The sequence below is a fragment of the Rhopalosiphum padi genome, chromosome 3 (genome assembly GCF_020882245.1).
Source record: "Rhopalosiphum padi isolate XX-2018 chromosome 3, ASM2088224v1, whole genome shotgun sequence".
Lineage (NCBI taxonomy): Eukaryota > Metazoa > Arthropoda > Insecta > Hemiptera > Aphididae > Rhopalosiphum > Rhopalosiphum padi.
In genome coordinates this window covers 12,849,681-12,872,500 of record NC_083599.1, presented here as the reverse complement: position 1 = coordinate 12,872,500, position 22,820 = coordinate 12,849,681, and the positions used below count along the sequence as shown (strand labels likewise).

Below are 22,820 nucleotides of genomic sequence, written 5' to 3'. Positions count from 1 at the left end.
AATTATTTTTCACCTATAACATGCATTTATTATTACTTGATTAATTTATTATTATTTATAATTACTTCAAATTTCTATAAAATTGTTTTTTTTTTTTAAACTATTAATAAGAAACCTTGAATTAAATGGTCAAACCTTAAGTACAAAAATTGAAAATTGTATGTATTTGTAAGCAAATACAAAATACTTTGTAAAATATTCGTGGTTATTACTAATTATGCCAATAATTTGTTTTTTTAAATATTTATAAACGTACCTAACCTAACCTATATATGTTTTAAATATTTTAATTTACTAAAAGAACAAACTATGTGTGATCTTGTATTAATTTTTCAGATTTTTGTCAAAAGTTTAAACATTTTAATGAAAACTTTAAAAAAATCGAAAATTTCAAATACCTATTACCTACAAAAAGTTCTGAATTGTTAGTCTAAATATTTTTTAATATTTCATTATGTATAGAAAACAATAATTTTGTGAACGTTTTAAATTTAAGTAATTACTATTTTTCAAATTATCACGAAATAACAAAAACCGTCAGAGGATAAATCGTAATAATGTCTATTTTTCCCAGAACATTTTCATAAATTCGTCTGTCTGTGTAGTTGAGAAATATTATATTATAGGAAAAATATTTTTTGTCATAAGATGTTAACATTTTTACCGAATAGCATACTCGTAAATATATTAATTTCTTCGTTTCATCACACTATATATAGGTAATGTCTATTATAAGTATTCCTATTCGCCTACTTCCGCACAAAGCCGGTTCAATTTCGCTTCTGAACGTACCTATATGATAAATACAATATAACAACAATGCACTAAATTAAATATTTCAATCTGACAAAATTGTACAAAAATTAATTTCTATAATTATTCGTAATTTCGTTCGCAATTGAAAAACGTAAGACGGACGTGATTGTGATGAATTACGATAGGCGTGTATTTTAAAGCGATTTATTTTGTTTTACGTTATATAATATCACCTTCACTGCTATAGAATTAATTAGGCATTTATATTGTGTTATTGACTTTTGACTTTTGATATTGATATATTTAATCTAAAGATAATAAAAAACGAATGTTTATAAATTATATACACGATCATAAATAATTATATTAACGTTTACCGAATATGATTAAAACGATCGCAAGAACGGATTGTTATCGGTATAAATTCATAATATATTTCAATAAGCGCACGAAAAAAATAATAGTTGCAAACAATTTGGCATCGTCATTATTCGTATTTGTTATGACTATATGATAATATATTATAGTATTATAATAGGTGCACACAGAAAATTGAAACTATAATATGAATATATGTACAAACGATTGAAAAGAAAAATCGGCTTCTGTTCCAAACGTAAACAAAGAAAAATATTATATTATAATGTATATTTGTATAAATTTTTGCGATAAAAATGAAATTAATAGTGTCAATATTGAAACTATTAATACAGAGCGGACCAATGTAAAACATGAAAAATATTAATATATTAACAATATTAATATTGTAAAATGGACAAATACGCGGTGCTTCACACTGTACATTAAATTAGACAGCCGAGTGTAACAAATAATTATGTATAATGGAATTTGTCTTATAAGATATTCCACCTTTATGCACTCGTGTACAAATAAAAATGGTCCGATAATAATATTTTTATACTTTAATTTGTATGTGGGTCTTTCGTATACTTTATAGTGTTCAGTTAGTTGAATAATTCGTTTCAAACCATTCAGTTTATATTGTTGTTCCCGGATAACAGAATTATTTCGCAAGTCTTAAATCAAGAATATGGTTTATAAAAATAATAATAAAATGCTACTTTTAATATATTGTTGTGTTTGGTTTCCCGCAATTGTTTTAAACGCTCGGGGTGAAATCACAATTCATTCTAACAACAGCAGTAAGTATTTATGATTATACCATACCTATTATAATATATTAATATTTAATAATTAAAATTATTATAATTTATATTATTATTATTAATAAGACTTAATGATATACAAATGTTAAAAGATATTCGTTTTTATATATTACATTTACATACACTGCATAGGTAGCTAGGTTACCTATATTAATTTAATTCGCACATAAATATAAAAATTATTATTTATTAATATTATAACGAAATATTTAATATTTTGGACTTTCAGGTGTTTCAAAAGATCCATAATTTTATAATCATTCATATTTATTAAAAATCAAATCTACATTATTGCTTATAAATAAGTCATAGTTATAGTAGTAATTTTTCGATTTATTATTAAGAAAATTTCTTATCGTTATAACTTTTTTCTATATAATAATAAACAAAAGATGTTTCATTTAGATGTTCATCACACTCATTGTTATTTAGTTTTAATTTTTAAATTAAATTATGTGAAAATAATATTAAAAAATTAAAACTACAATATTTTCACATAATTTGATGTCATTGTAAAACCACATTTTTGATATATAAAATTATGTATTTATAATTTTTATCGTTATTATTTTTAAGAATTTTATTTTTTTAAATTACAACATGAAATACCTAGGTAATATATCATTCGTTGAAACAGAATACTTTTCAGAGTATCTAATACTTCGGTACAATAAGTATTCAAAATTATTAGTTATAACTGTTATGAGTTTTTGACGAATTATCTACTGATTCAAAATGCGATTTTTGTTTTAAAATTATTCTATTTCGGAATTTGAAATTAAAACTGTATTATAAACATAATATATTGTTATTCAAAATAGTTTAAGAAAATAAAATTTTATTTAAAAATGTTTTTTTTGTAATGACATCAAACTATGTACAAATAATATTAAAAAATTAATATTTTTTGAAATAATGATAACTTTGTTTAAGTTAGCTGTCAACAAATATAAATTATATTTTAGCAAGTATAGTTGTTTGTGTTTTGCGAACTATTACTGTATTTTAGGATCATATTTTTTCACTTTTTTGAAAAACTAAACATTTGAGTAAGGACAAGTCCATATGGAATATCAGTGTTTGTATAAAATTTTTTTTAAAACATTAAAATAAAATGTATTTAGTTAGTAGTTAATCATTTATAGTTTTTATTTATTGAAAATTTGAGAGCTCTAAAAGTTATACATTTTCAATTTCTTGTTATACGATAAATATATCGTATAAAAAAATATTAATATTTTATTTTATTTTCATTTCAGTGGCTAATAAAGATTATGATGTTACGACGATTTATAGAATAACAAATGAGTTTATAGAAACTTATGAGAATGGTATGTTAACTATTTATAAATGTATTTTTTTCTTTTAAAAACATGTAAATTTAAATTTAAAAATAGGATTAATGGTAATTCGCATTTGAAAATTTGAAAGTATAAATATTTATATGTTTGTTACATTTTGTTACCGACTGACAATAATGAATATTTTTATTTTCTTATGCTAGTTGTTCTTATATAGATATAAAATACTTGAATTTTGATCTTTAAATTATAGATTATAAATTATTATTGTTTTTAAAAAGGTTAAATGAGCAAATATACTAGATAGATCGCAGATACATAAAAAGTCAATAACACTAAAAATGTTTAAAATTGTTTTTTTGTATATAATGTTTTTATTGTTAATCTCTATGATCTAAAAAAACTTACATTTATATTGTATTTTAACTTTAAAATGTAAGAAAATCGTCATCCTTTAAATCATCTCATAATCGATAATATAAAATATTAGGCGATCGATGGTTAGACTTTTTTAAAGGAGTAATGGATAGGCAACTTTTTTTAAAAGTTTTGGCGCATATTATAGTACTATTAATGTTGTGCGAGTATAACTATCGTTAATGTGAGTTTTGAGCTTAAGTCCACCACTAGCACAACCCAAGTTGTCATCTTTTTATCTGATAAATTGTTATACTGTTAATTATTGTTCAAAAGAACATCATATTATTATTGGAAAAAAATATTATTGAATATACATTATTGCAGTCATTTGCAGATGTTATTATATCGTATACAAATAATTTTTCAATTTTGCTAACATACAATTTAATCTAGTTTATCGTGATGTTAGCATTATGTCACTCACATTTTATATAATTTTAATTTTTAAATATTTTCAACTATAACTACAATTACTATCCATATTATGAATAAAACAATACGAACATAATTTTAATTTATTAAAATAATTAACAATAGACAATAACATTCAGAATATCTCATTTATAGATCAAGAGCAATACGAGAATTTGAATAATTTTATAATAATGTTATTATTTTTCATTTTTTGCCTAGAACTATGTACAACTCTATTAAATATTATTAATCGTGGCAAACATTAATTTACTGTTAGTTTAGAAACTTATAAAATTATTTGTGTAATCTCACAATTAAACACACTCTTTAACAATAAAAAGAAAAATTGGTAACATTTCATTCAAATACATATAACTTATTCATTCTGTTTAGAATCTTACCCTAAAATAGGGAAGTTCAAAATGCATATAAATATAATACAATATATATATACTAATATAATAGATAGGTACTACTTAGGTTAGATTAGGTTTATTATAACAAGTGTTGTAAATTGTAATATAAGTAAGTACTAAATTTAAGAGATTATGTTATTAATCATAATTTATTAGGTATCTAACGTGTTTTCTAACGAGTAATAGGTATTTGTTTAAAATATTAATTTTATTTCGTTTCCTGGTGTTGATGATGAATAGGCGTGGGCACTTCATGTAAGCTTTCCATTATAATTGTGTTGGTTAATTTCATTATTTCAAATTGTTTAAAACTTTTAACTGTCTTATGACTGATATAAACATAATGTTAAATTTTACTATTATTCTACATTTCTATAGTAGTCGGATTTGCGGACTCGGAGTTTTATGAGAAATATTCAAAAAATAGCTACTCAATTGAAATACATTCAAGAACAAATGCCATTGGACTACCAATTTTTGAAGATGTTGGAGAAGATTTCTTACAAAAGACAAATCAACTTTTACAAATTAATAAGTTAGTGTTCTTAAAATATGGATTATTTGAAAATAATAGTCATTTTAAGGTTGATTATTTTCCTAAAAATTGGGATATCAAATCTACTTCATTAATTGGTAAGATATTAAAAATATATTTCATGTTTTTAATTCGTATATACATTATACATTTATACATAATAATATTATATAAACATGTAACTTTTATTAGTCGCAAATATATTTTACTACGATTTAAAAAAATACATATAATCATTTGTTTTTATCGTAACAGGGAAAAACTGCAATTTTGGAGACAGACTTAGTGGTAAGAACATAATGAATATTATACAGATAGAAAAAATTGTTCTAAACATTAAATATATTTCGGTACTCGGTGAACACGATACAACCCAACTATATTTTTGCTACAAAAATGTAAACTGTGGTATAATTAATATTAGTTAAAATTAGTAAATACCTATGTAATTGAACTTTTTATTTTAAATAATATTTGATATTGACTAAATATGATGTCCGTAATCAATGTTCACTATAACAGTATAATATGATAAAACACTTACTAGTATGCAACTTTTTTAGTTTTTAACTACTATACATACGTTTAGTTACATAAATATATAAAAATAATTTATAATATATACTGCTATAGTAAATACTGCACTATAAAACTCAGTATAAGGTTAATTTATTTTCATAAGGTTTTTAAATTGTATAGAACAATTAATTACAAGACCTGGTTATTTTATTAAAATCAATAATTAATAATAACGGCTGTTTTATAAATTCTAAATTACATAGTCAATTATTTTTCTAAGACACTATAGTCACAAAATACGTGTATTATATAATTTTTAAATTATTGTTTTCGGCAATATATAAATAAATATTTAAATTCTAAAAAAGGACGTTGCGTTTATAATTACTACGTGTTAATATTTATTTTTTGGTTTTAGATCAATGTATAAATATTTTCGAATACAGATATGATAAGGAAATGATACGTAGTAGTAATGATTTTACTACAATATATTCGGTAATTTGGACAGCAGATAAACACCGTTCGGGTCTATCAATCACATACATGCACACATCGGCGTCCAAAATGGACATCTTCTTAAATTTATCATATGCAAATAACACGTTAATAACTTTTTCCAAATTATTGAAATTTGTGAGTTTAATTATTATACATAACTGTTCTATATCCCGAGTAAACCAAATAGGACTTGGGTAATAATTAATCAAACACAAATCTATTTTCATACAGGATGATGTAAGAACAATAACATTTAATGAAATCGGTTTCACGAAAAATCAAGAATATATATTATCGTTAAAAATGAATATGAATAATGATTATTACCACAGAGGACGGTATAATTTTATGTATCATGGATTTTGGTTTGGACTTGTACGGATTGCTGAATCTTCAAATTATGGTATTAACGTATTATAACGAGTAATAACATAACATATATTAAGTTAGTTCAGATAAATGGTGTTATTAAAAATTCGTAAGTCGTGACTTACAAAGACTATGCTGGTGATCGATATTTATGCATGTATATTATTACATATTTGTAATTGATGTTTGATTTATATTATAATATTGTCTTAAGACAAAAATGCGTTATTGAAATAATATCAGTATTTTCCGGAAATAATTTTGAGGACATGATCGTTAATAATAATGCATAATATATTATACATAATTTATTGTACATATCTACACAATCTCGTTAGATTATAAGATATTATTTATTAGTATAATACATAAGTGTTAACAATACATAAATCTAACTTAATAGTTTTCATTATTTGACTATAGATGAAGAAGATGTTCGAATTGTTTATAATTTTGAAGGCAAACCAAAGTCATTCGACGTACTTGGAAACAACATAAGTAGGTACCATTTAAACGCCCACAAATCAAGTAAAAAAATAATTTCAAGTATCACGTAACACCAGTAAAACTATTAATATAGGTACAAATTAGGTATCTTGAAAATTACAGTTCGATTACGTTAAATGTTCTATTAGTACACATTTATATTTTCCTAGAAAACTATTGAAATATTAATTACAACTTTCTATTGTCAATTGAAAATTGGAATCAGGAGTTGTAAGCAAATTGCACTTTCATACAAATTTATTTTTCATTTGATCAATATAATTTGTCGCATATAAATTATGTATGTGGTCATGTGGAAGTCCTCTAATCTCATAAGTATAAATTATGATTATATATTGTAATAGGTACTTAATCTATATATTAGTATATTACGTATAATATAACTAATATTCAATAATAAAGATTTAATAATTATCTACTTAATATTAACACAATTTTACAGAACGAGCATCGATGCTTATTGATAATTGTCATAAGACATAATTAATCACATATAAGTATAATAAAATAAAATAATAATTATATAATTTGCAATTTACAGTTGTGTTATAAATTATAATGCAATATAATAAATAACAATTAAAATAAACAAGTGAACAGTAATAAGTCACACTTATAAAATATGTAATTGAATAATTATAACCACAGGTTAATGTGTACCTATAATTAATAATATGATTATTGTTAATCAGTGACTCGAGTGTTCTGAATTGGTAGTTATAGGTACTCGTATTTTTATTAGACGAATATTATAAGTTATAATAAATTGTTCGTGTGTTTATTATTTTAAAATATAGAGTATAATATAACAGAAGAGGGTATAGTTCAGAAATCGGAATGTTTAAATGGTGGATACAAATTACCCACAATGAATAATTGTACTTGCCCTCCTGGATTTATTGGAAAACTATGTGAAACAGGTAATTGAACTACTGTAGTGTTATATAGAATAGCGTAGACATAATTATTTATAAAACATTATCAAAGTGACATTGATAACTTTATTTTAGAATTATGGTAAATAATTTCAAAAAGTAAGTATAACACTTGGATAAAAGTATAAAATAAAATATAAGCACGCGCGGACATCATAAACGCGCAGGTGTCAGCCTCACTGTGGATAACATTTTATATACAGAACAAATAATTAAATCGTTTTAGTATCCGAATTTACGTACCTAAATAATATACTTTTATTTCAGCATGTGGACCAAATTCATACGGATTCGATTGTAAAGGCGTTTGTTCTATGCATGACCATGAAATGTGTCGTGGTATGTACATGTGTACGAGTTTCGGATGTACTTGTCCACCAGGTTTGACTGGTCCGTTGTGTAATAAAAGTGAGTTGAATATACATAATATATATAATAAACATCTTCCATATGTTATATACAGGGCTCGGGACTTGTAGCACTTAAAATCTTTAAAATAAGCGCTTAAAAACATCATTACAAGCACTCAAATAAGCATTTAAAAATTAGAAAACTTAAATTTAAGTAAAAATATTTAATAAAAAAAAAGACTTTCTTTTCACACGATAAAGCAGGTATTAGATATAATTTGTAACTGTGCTAAAAATAATATTGTTAAAGACTACGAAAAATATTGAAACAAAATAAAAGTTAGAAAAGTTTCTAACTAAAAAATAAAAAATAAAACAACTAATCTTTATATTATAAAAAAAATCAAACTTCACTTTCGAGACATTTTGCCTTATTGTTTATAGATTTTCCGAGGGACTTTCTGAAAAAACCATAAAAAGTTGAAAAACTGGTCAAAAAAGCACTTTCAAATTTCATAATTGAACATGTTTTAGCATGACATACACTTTCACAACACTCTGCTACATTTTAAGTCGATCCATAAAAATCAGCAAATGCTTTAAGTCCCGAGCCCTGGTTATTTACCATTAAAAATGTTTTTTAAACGTTTAAACATAATGTTATAAATTTATAAGTTATAAGTGTTATAACACTTACACATAACTGTGGTAATTTGTTTTTATTTTTTATTAGACTGTGAATCGGGTACATTTGGTGCTGATTGCAAGCAACTTTGTTCGCCGAATTGTTACGACAACGCGTGTGATCCATACACGGGCGTCTGTACAGAAGAGTGTTCAGAAGAATATTATGTCGAACCATATTGTTTACAAAGTAAGATAAAAAAAAAAAAAATTCAAATTAGATAATTAACATCATGTAAGTAGTACAACGCTCTATTACTACACAAATGCAATTGAATTTAAATTAAAAGTGTATTCTACATTATTGTTTAGTAATTAAAGTCTATACGAAAAATAAATATTATTTATTCATAGAGTCGTAGCATTATAACGGGTCGTTATAATAAGTTGAATTCGGTTTTTCTAATCTGTATACTAAATACAAACAATATTATTTAATATATAAAAATAAATGTACGTTCGTATTTTAATTATACTTAAAAGTTTTTCACCGATTTTGACGAAAATTTCAAATTGTCTATATAATATTATATCAAAAAAGTTTAAAGAGGAGCTAGAGTAGATAGTACCACGTTCAATAAAATATCAAATGCTATGCAAAATCCGCCATAGGTGGATTATCTATATCTCGGGAAAAATAGTACACAAAGTGAGGTACACCAACGACGATATTTTAACCGTTAACTGAGGTACATTAAGGCAGAGTTCGCGTACATATAGGTATAGCACCGTATTTTATAATTTTTATTTTGTTTACGAACGAAATCGGATTATACAACTATTATAGTTGCTTACTTGCTTATCGTCATATACTCGTATACATAGAACATATATTATATTAAACTCAAAATATAAAAAATAAAACTGTCATAGGCCATATTACGAATAAATTACGGTAAAATCACGATCATTTTATAAAAAAAAGTAGTTTAAAATAGTCATTAAAAATCGTGACCGAAGAAATAACACTTTAAATAATAATAATTTTAAGCAAACGTTATAAATACACGTGAAGTACCACTGACAATAGAACACCTGACACTCCACTAACCCGTGTACGATAAAGAACGACTACAGATTTATAAAACAAAAAATTTAAACTTATAAATCAGCGAGAACGACACATCCTAAATTGCCACACCAACACGGAGGAAGTGCTAGGTAAAGCCAACACGGATGCTATTTTTATTTTTTTCAACTCCGCCAATCTTATAAATTTATTGTAAAAAAAAAAAAACTTTCAATGTAAAAAAAATTGTCAATTTGTAATATAAGCCATTACAAAACGTATAGGCTAATGACTTTAGCAGTTGAAGTCTTTTTCTAATGAAAAAAAAACACTATATATACCTATTAATATATTTTAATGTTTAGAATATCCATACCTCTTGAATCCGCCTAAACTGCTGTCGAGCGAGTACGAGTCATTAGAAATAATATGCGATTTTCAATCATCTAACGTAATGGGTGAAGATAAAAATATAAAGTTGAAATATTTTCAAATAGTTTATAAGGTAAGATATTTTCACAGAATATTTAATTAATTTAAATAAGCACAACAGGTACTAAACAACGATATATTATTTTAATGTATATACAAACCATACGTACCTATGTCGTAAGACAATATTATTGTAAATTATCTATACAGTATTGTAATATTGTCTATAATTTAATATTATTTGTCGTGCTAAATTATTTTGTTAAACACATAAGAATACTTGATATCGGCTGTTGAAATCATAATACATTTACAAAATTATATTAAACACACTCAAACATCGAACATTTAACATTAAATAATTGATTATGTACGTATATATAGTATTTATTGTTATTAATAAATAACAAGTATTTTAATTCGGAGAGAGCTCATTGCCGTAAAATGATGTCCATAAAAACCGGGTAGGGTTATTTGATTATTATTTAACACGTTTTAAGGTAATAAATTATAGCGTAGCTGCTGCTATTATTCTAGTATTGTATGATAATTGAACAGAATTATGTATTCCATTGTCAATTATGTTTCTAGATGTTAGGAGAACAGGAATTTACTAACTCCGTAATCAAACCCATTATTGAACGTAGTAATACGTCAAACGAAATCTTAAGTGATTTAAAAGTGGACACTGTATATTTAGTCGGTGTTCTGTTAATAACAGATGATGGTAATTTTAACGATCAAGATATAGTATACGGTCAATTCCAGACGTCGTGCATACGTACGTATTATTCTCAATAAATCATTCAATTAATCACAATCGTGAATAAAATGTAAACAATTGTCAGTTGTCGTAATAACAAGTTCACATTAAGAGTATTAAGTTTGTATAATTGTTTGTGTTTTAGCACCGAAGATCGATGATTTTAACGTAACACTTTTAAGTGGAGTAAAAAGCATCAACGTAACATGGAACAAAGTAAGTGGAAAAATACAGTTATCGTAAATTAAATTGAATATTCCACATGTTATATGCTATTTCTCCTATAAAAACCATGTATGTAGGTAAACGTTTTATTGGTTTTCTAACATTATGCATCATTCGTTACAGATTAATACTATTGGTAACCGATTCGAATGCAATATTATCGAATATTTATTGATGCTGTCGTGCAACCAGTCACAAAACCAAATACACGGTGTACAGAAAATAGTATCACATTCAATCGGTGGTCACAATATCAGCGACCTTATACCAGATTGTCAGTACGACGTACAATTAGTTCTAAATACAACTCAAGGACTGTTTCCATCGCCCGTATATTCGGTCACTCCACTTACAGGTACGTTTTATATAATATTATATACATTGACACGTTTGTAAAAATTACCTATATATGCATAATATTAACTATTAATGCGTATACTAATAATTTGTATGTCATACTTATTGAAGGAAACGAATTCAGAGTTAAAGATATTACCACAGTCGTCGAGAATGGAAAGATAAAAGTATCCTGGAAATTAGGATACATATATGAGCGGTATAATACTATGGTACAACCAGTAGTAAATGAACCGATCACGTACTATTTAAGATACAAAGTAATTCATCTGCTATTTCTCACAGTAAACTTTCTTAAATAATTAAATCATAGATCGCGAATAAATCATAAATTATATGACAATCTAACATGATCTATATATTCGGCTAAATGTTAAAAGTATTTTTTTTTTTTTTTTTAATTATAATATGACAAGAATGTCACATCGGTTATTTAGTAGGCCGTATTATAAATTACTAATTAAGACGAATTTACGATATTTTAGATCAAACGAATTCTCAGTTGTGCTTTGCGAGATTTAAGAAGTGACTGGGAGACGGTTATAATTTCCAATCAAACTAACTACGAAATATTAAACGTGATACCCAATTCGCAATACTACGTACAAGTTTCTAGCAGTCCCAATCAAAGAACACAAACTAAGTTCATATTAACATCGGCATCAAGTAAAAAAAAAATCTTTCAAAATTAAATTTAAGTTGGGTATACACTTACCATTCTAAAATAATTTCTATGTGTGTTTACTAAACTTAGAACCAAACGTAGTCCCGGATCTTGATCTCGACAACCCGATGTACGTAACAAATAGTTCCGTATTCGTCCAATGGAAATTTAATTCTACTAAGTGTTCTAGACTGAATGGATTATTTTCAACATACATCGTGGAATTAAAGGTATCAATATATTATTATAACAATGGTGACCAAAATTTTTTTTTAACGAGGGCCATACAAAAATAAAAAAAATTTTGGCGAGCCCAGAATTTAAGCTTTTTCTTTGAATTGAATGTTATATTTTATTTTAGGCACATCCTAATATTATAGGTATATTGATAAATTTAATCATTTATTATAATATATTGCTTGTTATAAAATTAAATTTAAATATACGCAATAATGACGATAATACGATAAGACATAAGAAATATTTTATAAACGTTACATTTTTAGAATACATGTATTTTTTTAAAATTTTAATTACTATGACGGGCCGGTTAATAAATGATCGCCGGCCATACTTGGTCACCACTGTATTATGCGTATAAAATATAGTTTATCATTTTGTAAATGAAATGAATCGGGTTTTTTATATATATATTTAGGAGAAGAGTAATAACTATTTACAAGTAAAAGAAACGAAAAAAAATAATATTTTGATTGAAAACCTCAAATCAAATACGCAGTATGAATTGAAAGTATTTATAAAAACACATGTTGGATATACTCCTGAAAATTTTTTATTTATCAACTTCACGACTGAAATTGGAGGTAAGTATTAAAAATTTATATTTATTACCGATATTGTGAATTATGAAAGAATATAGAAATTGCATTAAAAACAATAGATAGGTAATCCACAATCTGTATAAGTACAGAATAAAGGTTTTTTTTTATGAATTTGTCAAAAAATATGTCATATTATGTAAAAAATGTATTTGTTAAAAAACGAATTTAAAATATTAACTTTTGAGTTAATACCGACTTGCGGTGGAACGGTGTGAATGGTATGAATAGACAATGATGGCTTTAATTACAATTTTAAAAATATTGTGTGTTAAAATACAATAATTTACGTAAAAGTATTAAGTCTCCAGGAATATTTTTTGTATCTATGAGTGCGTACGTTAGGATTATATATTTAGCTAAACATATAACGGGTAGTTCACAATATGTAATTTAAAAATTGTTATGTCATACTTAGCTAGTATAAGTAAATTGTTTGCAAATGATCACTTATTTCAGGCACGTATCCTGGGTGGGTTCATGGGGTTTGGATCCCCCTCTTGAAATTTTTAAAAAACAAAATGTTTTGTTTACTAATCACGTAAAAAAATAAAAATTTATACTGCAGGTATTCAAAATTATTTAAACCCTCCAAAAATAAAATCCTAGCAACGCGCCTGACTTCACTAATACGTTTACTAAATTCTTGCATTAATAGTCTTAGGACCAGTGGAAGATTTAGTGGTGTACAAAAACGATTTGAAGAATAAAGTGATTGGACTTCGTTGGCGTTATCCAGAAAATTCAAGTGTAGATGGATTTATAGTTTCATTTAAAGGATCGTTCAATAGCTCTTTTATCAAACACGACAAAAATGTTACTATTGTTCCACCAATTAAGTGTTCGGCTTGGCCAGAATATTTCTGTTATACATTTTACGACGTTATTGCCAGTAACGATAATACGTTTAACGTAAGTACCGATACGAATAAAAAAATAAAGTTGTCTTTTGATAATTATAATATAGAAAAATTCAAATAAAAAAAAATAAATGTTTTGCATATTTAGTATTATTAATATTTATATATTTTTGTACTACTCATTTGCTATAGATTCAGGCCAAGTCACCAGACTGTCCACAAGGTGGTTTATTTTCGTCAGTAACTTTCGCAGATGTTGATGGATGTGAGTTAGGTTTATGTGTTAACGTGCAAATTACTTCATAATATTATATCACGCAATTATTTATTTTGGCTGTAGCACCCGATCCTCCGAGAAATGTGAAAATTATCGATATTGGAATAACATATATTCGTCTTCAATGGGATATTCCATGGATATTCAACGGTACATTAAAAATGTTTACAATTAACACAGAAGAAACAGCAAACGTATATATAGGCAAGTGTTGTGTTTACATAGAGCCGATAGAGGTCTCATTTGACGAAGAAGTGCCTTCTTATAACTATACGGTAATAAATTCAGTTTTTAAATAATAAAATATTATAAAGCTTACAGATGTTTACGTATTATACGATTAAGTAGGTACACGACATATTCCAGAAATAAACTTTAACTAATAGCCCTTAACTATTTATACCCAATATATTATATACGTAAATGGTTACCATTGGGCATCGGTAACAGATTAGATTATTATTATAATAATTATTAGAAATATTAAATTTTCCGCATTTTAAAATTTTTTTTTTTTAAATATAAAATCCATTTTACGCGAAAAATGTTTACACGTAAAAAAAATTTAACGTGACTACACTGAATAGCTCACAACTTTTTTTTATAAGTCATTATAAAACAAAATACTTGAAAAAATATATAGGTATTTTTGTAAATTCTTATTGTCAACATATTTTAAATATTAATTTTTTTTTTTTGGTTAACATACATATTTAATTTCATGTCCTGAAGTATAATATTATTCGGAGTGTTTAGATGAATGAAATCAAATTTCGGACGAATATAGTTATGAGTATTCAAAGTTTAGAATATTTAGATAAACAGATTAGTGGTATAACATTTTGCGAAGATACCTCTGTGCCACTCTACTTCACATCACCATACAAAAATCTTGAGCATAACACTACAATTATTTCACAAACTATTTGTAATTTTGTAAATTTTATAGCGAAATAGGTACCTACTTTGAAAAATATTCCGCATTAAAAAAAAAAATAAAAAAAAAATAAAATGTTTTTTTGTTGCCTTTTACACATTTCAAATGCTCGTTTTTATTGTTTATATTGTCTTCAAATCCGATCCCTAATAATAAGGAATTAATAGTGGATGTTGATCCAACATTGATAAATAGTAAAAATATAAGTAAGTAGACGATTAGAAAATAAAAAAAATTCATAGAATTTAATTGCTTTTATTTATTTAAGAATTACTCGGCAATCGGTATATACCTATAATACAGTATTTATCTTTCACATTTATTTATTATTTACTTTTTTCTTTAACGGCTCAACAGCCGACAGACTTGTTTGTACAGTTACTGCAATTTACAATATTTTTAGTATCCATTATCGTCAATAGTCTATCTTTTAATTAAATTTATTGACGTCTATCAAGTATTAACTAAAGGTACATAATACACAATATATAGTATTTATAATAACTACCTATATTAGTATCTGCAGATAATAGAAAGCATAGTTTCATCATCTGATCACTCTGACCACTCAACTTGGTAGGACTCGTACACATACCATTTTGACTACATTTATTATTTTTATTTTTTTTTTTAATAAAATAATAGATTTTTTTAACAAACTATATTAATACGAATTTAACACCAATTGTATAAATTGTTACCTACTATACTGAGCCGGTTGAACTCGTTACTCGTATAGTTAACGCTAAGTCAAGCTGTACGAGTGTAATAATTTAATCAAGTTGTACAAGACTTATTTAAAATAAAAAATAAATAATAATTTAAATCGGCGGAATATAAAAAAAAACGAAGTAAAAACGGTTTTGTTGAAAGAATTATTAGAATTAGAAATAGGTAACAGTAACTTGGCGTGAATCAATTATATGAACGGTAAAAAAATGCTCGAGAGAGAACGACGTAGAATAATAGCCGAAAACATCGGTTATGCAATAATAGGCCTAATGACCTCCGGCGAAACGATATAGTACGTATAAGTAACTGTTTCTCACATTGCAAAGTGCCTACTACATAATATTAAAATGTTAATGTTATTGAACTGTTGAATGTAAATAAAAAGTTGCTCACGTATACCGTTTCCGGCTTTTATTGATAATAAAAAAATCGAACGAGAACGCAATTTAAGATCCGTTAAAATAATTAAACCGACAGACTGCCCAGAATAACAATCGAAAGCATTATAATATAATATTACCATATTATTATAAGACAATGTATTAAAAATATATTAGAATAGTAAAGTGCTCTGACAATCAATATATATATATACATATTATATAGTGTTTGCTCTCACGAATACAAAACCGCCAGTAAACGTTTAGTTATTAGGTTATAATATACAAACGATATTATTGCTGTATTGTGTGTATCGACAATACCAATGAGAGATAGACGTGCAGTTGGCCCCCCCCCCAAAAAAAAACATGTGTCAATAACGAATAAATTATGACGAAACACAGTTTTTTCTAAATTAAAAAAAAAAGAATATTCACCTCAGACCGTGTTTTGTTCTGCAAATATCGTGTATATATACGCCTATAACATCGATAGTATTAAGTGAGCCAAAAACAATTATGTCTCTATTCATCCTATATATATATATATACTTAGGCGTGGCTAACGATTAACGAACGAGGTTTACGCGTTATATGCGTACAACATTATGCAGGTGCAAAGTTGTGTTTTTTTAGCTTCACCGCAAACTGTGCGTGTGTTATTATTGTTGCAATTATAATAATTATCATTGAATCGTGAAATGTATTGCATAAGACAAAAATATTGTAATGTTTTGTACGTATACGTTTTATTTTACAGCTGACAGGCCTACAACCGGGATCGACATATTCAATTGGTATATTATCTGCAACGACATCGTTGGAGTACAGTTCCACAGCAAAAGTTGACGAAGTCACGACACTCAGACTTTTAGACGAATAAATGCATAATAATAATAATAATATTACATCATATTATTTATTGTCAATCTAATTATTATTTTAACATCATTTTTAACAATTTATAAAACACGTATAATTTATATGCGTAACGTATTAAACAAAGCACTAAAAGCTATATCATATGTAATAATAATGTGCACTAACTATATTGAAAGTATTTTTGTGAAAAGATGGTTATTCTTCTTTAAAAATTAGATAATCGAACTATTTTTTGTTTTAAATTAATAAAAATACTGTATTTTCTGCACCATATATATATTCGATTTATAACCTAGTCTGATGCATGGGAAAGAAATCCGATATAGGTCGAATGCCCATTCGTACCTATGCAAAAATGCAATACCATTACGCACAATTATTCAATCACAATGGTGTATTTTTCATTTTTTTTTACTAGAAAATTGAAAAAAAGCAATATATGTGATTATGCAAAAATATCAGAATTGAGAAAAAAAAATGCCAATAAAAAATTCACAATCTTCTAAATATGTTTCAGACTTTCGAACTATTGCCATGTGTGAGTTGTATACTACTATATTGAACATTATTATAAAATACAACATAAATTAATAACATAATATTACGGGTAAATAATGTATTTTGTGAACCTACTACAATACTTTTATTAAAAAAAAAAAATTAATTCTTGAAAAACTGTACCTATCTGTGTGACTGTGTAACACTAACACATAAATAAATTACTAAACGTACCAAGTTTTATTGACTGCTTATAAGGAAAATAACCATATGAGTATAGTAGTAGGTGCTATTACGTGAAAATAGTAAAGCGAATATTTTTTCGGCCAATCCAACAATAAATTCCAACATTATTAGTACTTAAAATTTAAATGCGTTGACCTTTTTCAGGTAAAAAAAGAAATGTGAACTATTATTTCAATTGAAGTTGCTGAATTCGTTCTCGTTTTAGAATTAAATATTTAAATTTTAAAAAAGGTACTCCGTAACTCCGTTAGAGTTGGCGCAAAGACATTGAAGACATTTTTACTCCCACATTTACATGCTTAGGAGTTTGAGTGAAATAAGCTAAGCAGTCAAGCATTACGAGAAAGGTACAACTAAATTTTAATGATTTAACGATTTAACTCTCAATATGAATTTGAATTCTACAACTAGTTTAATATTGTAAGTATCCCATTAGTGTTATTTCTTAGAGCTTCATATGGTTTTGCAAGTATTATCTATTTAATTTTTCGGTAAAATAACAATGATAATAAGTAGTATAACTTCATATTTAAATACTTAAAATCAAACCAATTTAATTAACAGGCGAATCACTGTAACAGGTTGTAGCATGCAATTTGTGTTTTAAAAACGGGAATATTATTCAGGTGTAGAGTATTTACTCAATATACAATTCGGTGGCCGCCAGTGAACCGCAAATTGGGGCATCGCCGGCCGAGTGCGCATTGTTATCTATATCGTACCTTTTTATAAATGCGGCCATGATAGTATCGCTAATAATTTTTATATATTTCCAGTCCGCCCGTTTAATGCTATTTCTAACAATACACTATTGTTGACGCGTAGGTACTTATTCTATTCTGTTAGTTTATACCACTTGGTCTTTAGTGACCGGTAACGTGGTATATGTGTATGCAGCTAATAGTTTTATTAAAGTATTCAATTAATATTTTATTTTAGCTTATATTATAATATTAATACATAATAACATACTTATTACATATTAATTTAAAGCATACTTTGTTGCCATTGAGCATGATCAGTCGACATGGTAAGAAAACAAACAAAATTGTATTCTTCTTTATAATTCATTAAATTAAATTTTTATGCAGCTTAAAACTAAAAAGTCAAAAGAAAATCTTTTGAAAATTAATTTCGTTTACTTGAGAGAACTTAAATGCTACTATTGTGTAATGTTAAATTCACTGTGACGTAAACGGATCATACACTTTTTTAGTAAGAGATGCTTTTGTGTGAATGCACTCAACAAATTATAGAGGTGTAAATTCGAGACGCACTCAGGAGATCACTGTAAATTGGATAGATTTAACATAATATAATATATAATACGAATCTGACATCGATCGTGTATCAAAGTTTGATACCTACATAGATAATCGTGAAGTTATAAGGAATGCACTCTGTAGAAATAAATAGTTAAATGTAAGTACAAGTATTTATATATACTTGTATCGTTTATTATAATTATAATTATTAATTATTATTTATAAAAGTTAATAATATATTCAATTTTAATTAATAAAAAATAAATTTAGATTTTTAAAGATTTTACGTATGTGCTATGAAACAAGAATATATTTACGTGTCCATTTTTATGAATACTTTTCTTATGATAATTACTACAAACTATTGTATTTATGGTTATTTTGTGTGCGTTTTAGGAATATAATAATAGTAGGAAGCTAAGAAATACAAATTTTTATCATTTTTGTTAAATTTAAGCAATACTATCATACCATTATTTAAAAATATATCATATACCTAATTATAATAAATATTATCATGAAGTTTTTCATTATCAAATCAATAATTATGAACACCGACTAAACTAAAAACAAAAAAAGGTAAACGGAGACTTTGTACTATCTATTGTTTGAATTGTATATCGTGGACACTTTGTACGATGAAAATAAATTGATAAAAATCGATTGCGGACACTTTGTACGGTATTAATATGTTGGTAAATATATTTTACAAAATAAAATAAAATTGCTCAAAAGTTTAGAACGCAATCAGTATGAGACATGCATTTGGTCGTTTGGTGACACATAACCTATCTATACACTTTAAAATACACTATATGAACCAAAACTAAACTAAATCCAAAAATGTTTAGGATTATCCCAAATGTATAATGATAACTAACAAATTGCAAAACAATGTAAAATCATAACATCTTTAGCGTTTTTGCCGTTTTTGAACTATTTCCATTAATATCTTATTTTGATTCAACGTATATTAACAGAAAGAATGCACACTTAGATTCGGAGTCGGTAAATTGCGTCCCGCAAAAAAGGTCATAGTTATATACTGTGTAAATTGCGGCCCGAGTATATTTTATACATACGTAAATTGCGGCCTGGGTATTTTTTAAATGTACGTAAATTGCGGCCCGGGATATTCCGATTTCCAATCGGCTGATTACATTATCTTTAATATTGATCGATAAGGAAATAATACGCTCACTTATATAATAAATATTATTAGCAGCCAGTGTGCATTTGATCGAAAATCTTTGCACGAGTTTTTACATTGGTCTACATTATTTACAGTATTTGTAATTTTGTATTTGGTAAATTAATATTTGTATTTTTTTTTAATTTAATAACAATGGAGGTTATGAAAAGCGAAAAAAATAAAACGTTGAAAATAGTTGATGGTTTCAAATTTCGTTTTCAAAAACTTCTGAATAACGATATTCAACGTTGGTGTTGTACAGTTAAAACTTGTAAGTGTTTTTTAAAATTTAATAATAATAATATATGTATAGATAGCTTTAAAGATCATAACCATCCACAACTTTCGGAACAAATTATAAATCGTCAGAAACTTAATAATACTTTAAAAAGAAAAGCCGTTGATATTTTTAACCATACCAATATTAATACAATTAATATTGCCAGTCCTAAGTCTGAAAAATGGGAAGGAATATATTGATTTTGTAACCCTTAAACGTAATTTACATAACAATAATAAAAATTTAGGTAGGCAAATATATAAAAATATACCCGGGCCGCAATTTACGTATGTATAAAATATACCCGGGCCGCAATTTACATAAAAAACTTGAAACGGGACGCAATTTACAGCGACCCCTTAGATTACCTCTTCAAATTTGGAATATCAGAAACACCAACGGATGATAATTCACATAATCCCATAGGACAAATAATTTCACCGAAGGCTGAAACAGTTCATTCAATAAACTGGTCGGATCGGCTAATCCAAGTTTTCGGAGTGTTTTGTGATCTTTGGAATTGGATAAATGTGTTGATCATTTGCACAAAAATATAAGGAAAAAACCCGAAAACACACAAAAAAACAATTCATAAAGCCTGTACACAGCACAAAAATATAATAATAACAAATACACTATTACTTAAAACAATATGTCATACTTATAGTTTTTAAATTTACCTACCTGTATATTACGACTTATAATTGACAGTGAATGTTTTAAACATTTATGAAGCTTGTAGTGTTTGTGCACTGCACGAGTTTATAATCATAACAATTATTATTATTATTTATGTCTGTTAACTATACCCGTGTTTTATAATATCAAATTATGTGATATTTATATTTTTTTCTACCTGAAATAGTACGAACTGTTCTCGATTTTAATTTTTTCTATAGGTGACCTAGGCGACCGTACAAAGTTATCTGCGACCAATAAAAAAAATTATTCCCAACAAAATTACCTTTATTTATAAACTTTTCTAAATTTGTTTTATTCTGTCACGAGTGTAGTATGCCAAATGAAAGCAGATGCGACTTGACTGATACAACAGGAATTACCAGTTAATTTTATTTTAGGTCCTTTGTGTGAAATTCAAGACATTTTAGTGTAACGTGTAACCAATGAAACCTAATGCTCTTCCACCATTGTAATTATCAAAATAACCACTGATTATGATCATTCTTAGTTATTAACTATATATATATATCATTAAAATGTAGTTGCGAAAATGTACAATAAATCCTTCCTAAATAATAAATGATAAATATTTTATGTTTACTCATTGTTATATGTATGATATATGTATATATGTATTATAAAGTGGCCAAATTTGATGCCAACTTATCCATAAATCTACACAATAAGTCATTGTAATTTGTAGTATGCGATAACAAAAGATTTATTAAACTAACTCGAATCACATGATATTTCAATTCAAAATAACAATAAAATATTTCTTTTCGATGACATTGAATATCACCCCCTTTGCATTTTCAAATTTAAAATATTTAAAAACGAAATATTTGAAAGATAAATTATACAAAATTATTGTTGTATAATAGACACAAACATATAAATTAAATTAAATATTTTAAATATTAAAAGATTTGTGCTTTTATTTTTTAGAAAATTAAATATTGACCACCTACACTGTATACGATTTTTAGAATCAACGGACTACGGTATCATGTATCGGATATTAATAAAGTACAACTTTGAAAACAGGATTTATTAGGGTGACGCCCGTAAATTCAACTTAAAGTGGTTACATATAAAAAAAAGTCCTTGGTAAATTGTTCTCCAAAACGTTACAGGTAAAATCTATATATACAAATTGTGAATAATAATTCAATACTGAACCAATTATAAGCCACTGAGTCACGTGTTTAAGAACTAATTTGATTAATTATTAGTGTTTAGTGATCGTTTATGCAACCCGACATTGAATTATATTGTTTATAATTCAATAAATAATTATACGTTATATTTACATATTCTTTACAAAATTACATACCTACCACATATATTTTATGCTACAGTTCAAACTTTAAATTTTATACACACTATATTGTAGTATTGTTCTAT

General features: G+C 26.0%; 1 protein-coding gene and 1 pseudogene across 1 annotated transcript; one reads left to right on the top strand and one right to left on the bottom strand.

The window, feature by feature from the left end:
• LOC132924810 (uncharacterized) overlaps positions 1 to 22,820 on the bottom strand; it is a 77,520-nt pseudogene that overhangs the window by 19,153 nt on the left and 35,547 nt on the right.
• Positions 1,693 to 17,524, top strand: LOC132927184 (uncharacterized). Its single transcript, XM_060991664.1, has 22 exons — positions 1,693 to 1,919; positions 3,203 to 3,274; positions 4,873 to 5,127; positions 5,285 to 5,317; positions 5,967 to 6,184; positions 6,281 to 6,452; positions 6,842 to 6,916; positions 7,723 to 7,845; positions 8,128 to 8,268; positions 8,944 to 9,084; positions 10,269 to 10,408; positions 10,927 to 11,116; positions 11,244 to 11,314; positions 11,447 to 11,678; positions 11,792 to 11,940; positions 12,166 to 12,346; positions 12,435 to 12,574; positions 13,003 to 13,168; positions 13,842 to 14,095; positions 14,236 to 14,308; positions 14,384 to 14,595; positions 17,130 to 17,524. Exons 1-22 carry the CDS (start codon positions 1,808 to 1,810, stop codon positions 17,250 to 17,252), a joined length of 3,273 nt encoding a protein of 1,090 aa, XP_060847647.1. The 5' UTR covers positions 1,693 to 1,807; the 3' UTR covers positions 17,253 to 17,524.

Coding starts and splice junctions, on each gene's coding strand:
- LOC132927184 (XM_060991664.1), top strand. CDS start 1,808: ATGGTTTATAAAAATAATAATAAAATGCTACTTTTAATATATTGTTGT. Junction 1,920..3,202: donor AATTCATTCTAACAACAGCA/GTAAGTATTTAT, acceptor TTTTCATTTCAG/TGGCTAATAAAGATTATGAT. Junction 11,315..11,446: donor TCAACGTAACATGGAACAAA/GTAAGTGGAAAA, acceptor CATTCGTTACAG/ATTAATACTATTGGTAACCG.